Genomic DNA, 3,759 nt, shown 5'->3' on the forward strand with positions numbered 1-3,759 from the left:
TTTGAAAGCACAAATTATTTAATTCTTTTCTATTAAATTTAAGAAAACAACTGATGAACAACATAGTACAAATGGGTTTAGCCGAAATACCAAAACGATATGCATGGCTATATACAAGTTTAGTCATTACGAGACGCCATTATCCTTGTGGAGACGCCAAATTAAAAAAAGTACCGAAGCAATCTCATGCAAAGTTCAAAACTTGGCAGTTATAAGTCCTTTAAGATTACAGTTTGTCTAGGGGGGAAAAAACAGAACTACTACTCCTAGAGACAGGCAACAGGGCTAGAAAGCCATGGAAGAATTAAGCATCTATGCATTGGCAGAAGCAGCTTCAGGGTGATAATGTAGCATCTCATTCCACATCATTTCCCTAATCATCTGTTCTCCCCAATGTTCATCTATGTCAAGATTGATGGGAACCTGTGCAGGAGGGTTACACCTTGGATCATACAGGCCAGACATATATGGATGTTGGAGAGCTTCTAAGACAGTAATTCTCTTGGTTGGATCAAATACAAGCATCTTTTGCAACAAATCTATGGCTAATGGATCTGCTTGTGGATACAGCTGAGAGAAGTGTCTCCCCCTAGTATAGGGTAGTGATTTGATAAACCTCCTGGCTTTTGCATTATCAATAAACTCAATATGAGATTCATGCTGGCTTCCAAGAACACTTATAATTAGTTTCAGCTGGTTGAGACACTCAGTGCCAGGGAAAATTGGCTTTCTACCAAGAATCTCAGCAAAGATGCACCCTACTGACCAGACATCAATGGAGGTCCCGTAGTTGTCACAGCATAGCAAGAGCTCCGGTGCACGATACCAACGAGTGACAACATATTCTGTCATAAACTGGCCATCAACTCCATTAGTTCGAGCAAGCCCAAAGTCACATATCTTCAAATCACAATTGGCATTTATGAGCAGATTCCCAGGCTTCAAATCCCGGTGAAGAATATTTGCTGAATGAAGGTATTTAAGACCTCGAAGGAGCTAAAGTAAGAGTTCATGGTTAGTATCAATCACAAGAATAGTTAAAATGTGCAAAGATTTGAAATTCATAGAGAATCCGTTAACTGTTTCTAATTGTCAATGCTGATAAACATTCTACAGCAGAATTCTTTAACAAAATGTGGAGAAGATGGATTACAAGCATAATCAATAATAGGTTATTCTCTTAAGAAGCTTAATCATTTAATCAAACAATGTTAAGGTCACATCAGTCCACCAATTGGGGCCCATGACTTCCGTGATAGGACACGATCGAAATTGAAGACACAAAAAAGGTAGAGAGCACGAAATTGCCCCAACTTGTCTAAAACAACATGATGATACTGTATAAGAATGTACGAAAGAGGATGTTTAACAGTTGATTCACTGATGTTGTATGTTAATAACAGAAAACGGGGAATTCACTTCGAAACATGACAATGCCAGTTAAACACTGAAAGAATGCATTTGCAATTACACTTCAAACCTCAACAAAATCTCTTTCAAAATGAATATGTCATGCCTTTGTGCAAATCCAAAAAGAATTCACAGCCACAGTTCTAGAAATTAGAAAGAAGAGATGAAGGAATGGAAAAAAAAAAAAATACCATAAGAAAGTGGTTGGTACCTGAAACAAGAAATATTTGCAATGATCATTGGAAAGTGGCTGCGAGGACTTAATAATTTGGTGAAGATCGGTATCCATGAGTTCGTAGACCAAGTAGACATCCTTAAAACTTGTCCTGTGGATTGGCATCATGACATCTTTCAAAGCAATGACATTCTCGTGCCGAATGTGTCTAAGCAGCTTCAGTTCCCTTAAAGTTCTCAAAGCATCAATAGAATTCTCAAATATATTACCAATCTTCTTAATTGCAACTCTCTCATTGGTCTCCCGATTGATGGAAGAGCACACCACGCCATATGCTCCGCGGCCAATAGGCTTGATTGGAACGTACTTCGTATCAATCTCAAACAACGTTTGCCATATTGTATAATAATGCTTTCCCTTTGGCTTAATTCTGTTTGGTGGTTCAACTAGAGTTGCCATTTCCTGCAAATTAACACCACCACAATATATTTTCAACAAGTAAACACAGAGGAGACTGTAGTAATAAGCTCACAACTATAACAGTAAATTCATTATTATAGCCACTGATCATGCATTACTAACTGTGACAAGCAATCAACAGTCTGTTAAAGCTGGCATCAAACAAATATCAGAAAGACAATGCATTATATATCCAGAGGTATTGTTGCAGGATAAAGGTGAATCATTGGATACTTTTTTATGCCATGTTAGAGAAGGTTCGAATCAATTCTTACTTGTAATTTCTACATCTGGGTTTTGATCTTTTGATGTCACCCTGTCTCTTTGTAGAACCTATTCTCTCCAAGACTATCTTTTTGGACATCTTTTTTGTTAAAAAAATACCAAAGATTCAATTTTATCTTTCCTCTTCCCCTGATCTTTACCCACCCACCCCAATAGCAAAATAACCAAATCTTGATTCCAAAAAGAGTGAGAAAAGCGTTCATACCACAAAATTCAGCTTTCATCCCAGCATCTCCCCTTTCTTGCAGCTCTGACTCGGATGCCCCAAAAGCGAATCCAAAGACGAAGAATCCCTCAATTGATGCAGCTTCAAGAAAACGTTCTGTACCAACAAAATATCACAGTTGAAGCCACAATCTAATATAGTGGATTGGTCTCATCTCATTTAAAATCTCATCAAATAAACAATAAATAAATATCTCAATTTCATCGAGATGAAGCTAGAGAAGAAGAAAAAGAGGCCATAGCCATAGCCATAGCCGTAGTCATCATGATATTAAAAAAGAAATAAATATAACGTATCCATATGATATAATAATATTAATACTTACCTAAACATAAAGGCAGACAATAAAATATTATATAAAAAGAGGGTCTGATTGAATTTAGACGGGAGAAAAGAAAGTGAAAGAGAGCATAAGCATTTTAGCATATCCTACTACTCACATGAGTCACGACGACGACCCCAACCCACACGGCATTGGTTTTGTTTAGCTTTGCTTTTCCCGCAAGAGAGAATGCAAAATACGACAACGTAAGTATGTGTGTTTGGCCTTTCGGAACTAAAATACTAAATTAAAAAACGGTCTTGCTTTTTCTTTTTCTTTTCCACGCCAACGTTAAGATTCACAAATTTGGTTCAGCCGTTTGGTATTAATTTCGATTCAGGCGCAAACAACTTGGCAAGTTTCCTTTCAACAAATCTGTTGAAAATGTAAGGAAAGTATTTGGTAGGGTACCAATCCTACGTCTACAACTGCAAGTGCAACCAAAACCTATTCAATGCTCGCTCCCCAAAGGAACCCTAACTGCGTGAGTTCGCTTCTACGGTCTCTTTTGCCCCACACTGCTACGTACACCTATTTCTCTCCATACATTCCTCCTTTTTTCTTCTTTTTAAAATATCTTCAACTTCTCACTCAATCTTCAAAATCAAAATATATTATTTCACAAACAGTTTGGATATTAATTGCTTATCCACATTCAAAAAATGATTTTGATAAATATAATATTTATTTATATTATGTGAATTTCATATAAAAAATAATAATATTGAGTTAGATTGGTTACCGGAATTCTACTATTGAGATATTTAAAGATTTGATTTAGTCTTCAAGCTTTTTATAGAGATTTTTTTGTTTGTTAAGGCTATGACAGTGCATTCTTTAGGTATGTGATTTTGATTCTTGAAGGACATAATTCAATCTTTT

At 36.4% G+C, this 3,759-nt stretch overlaps 1 protein-coding gene across 3 annotated transcripts; it reads right to left on the reverse strand.

Moving 5' to 3' along the window:
* On the reverse strand, positions 1-3,404 carry LOC106779821 (mitogen-activated protein kinase 7). Of its 3 annotated transcripts, none has more exons than XM_014668025.2 (4): positions 2,996-3,404; positions 2,535-2,651; positions 1,622-2,047; positions 1-996 (listed from the first exon to the last, which is right to left on the reverse strand). In XM_014668025.2, exons 3-4 carry the CDS (start codon positions 2,042-2,044, stop codon positions 313-315), a joined length of 1,107 nt encoding a protein of 368 aa, XP_014523511.1. In that variant the 5' UTR covers positions 2,045-2,047; positions 2,535-2,651; positions 2,996-3,404; the 3' UTR covers positions 1-312. The 3 variants fall into 3 exon arrangements, with proteins under 3 accessions (XP_014523511.1, XP_014523513.1, XP_022632422.1); XM_014668027.2 differs by lacking the exon at positions 2,996-3,404 and adding an exon at positions 2,881-2,988; XM_022776701.1 differs by lacking the exon at positions 2,996-3,404 and having other exon boundaries at positions 2,535-2,826.
* Positions 3,405-3,759: the final 355 nt, after the last annotated feature.

Source organism: Vigna radiata, unplaced genomic scaffold, assembly GCF_000741045.1.
Source record: "Vigna radiata var. radiata cultivar VC1973A unplaced genomic scaffold, Vradiata_ver6 scaffold_161, whole genome shotgun sequence".
Classification (NCBI taxonomy): Eukaryota; Viridiplantae; Streptophyta; class Magnoliopsida; order Fabales; family Fabaceae; genus Vigna; species Vigna radiata.

What these genes read in the sequence shown, in the direction of transcription:
- LOC106779821 (XM_014668025.2), bottom strand. Translation starts at nt 2,044, where the DNA reads ATGGCAACTCTAGTTGAACCACCAAACAGAATTAAGCCAAAGGGAAAG. An exon ending in GCAAATATTTCTTGTTTCAG is followed by an intron (nt 997 to 1,621) that starts GTACCAACCACT and finishes CTCTTACTTTAG; the next exon opens with CTCCTTCGAGGTCTTAAATA.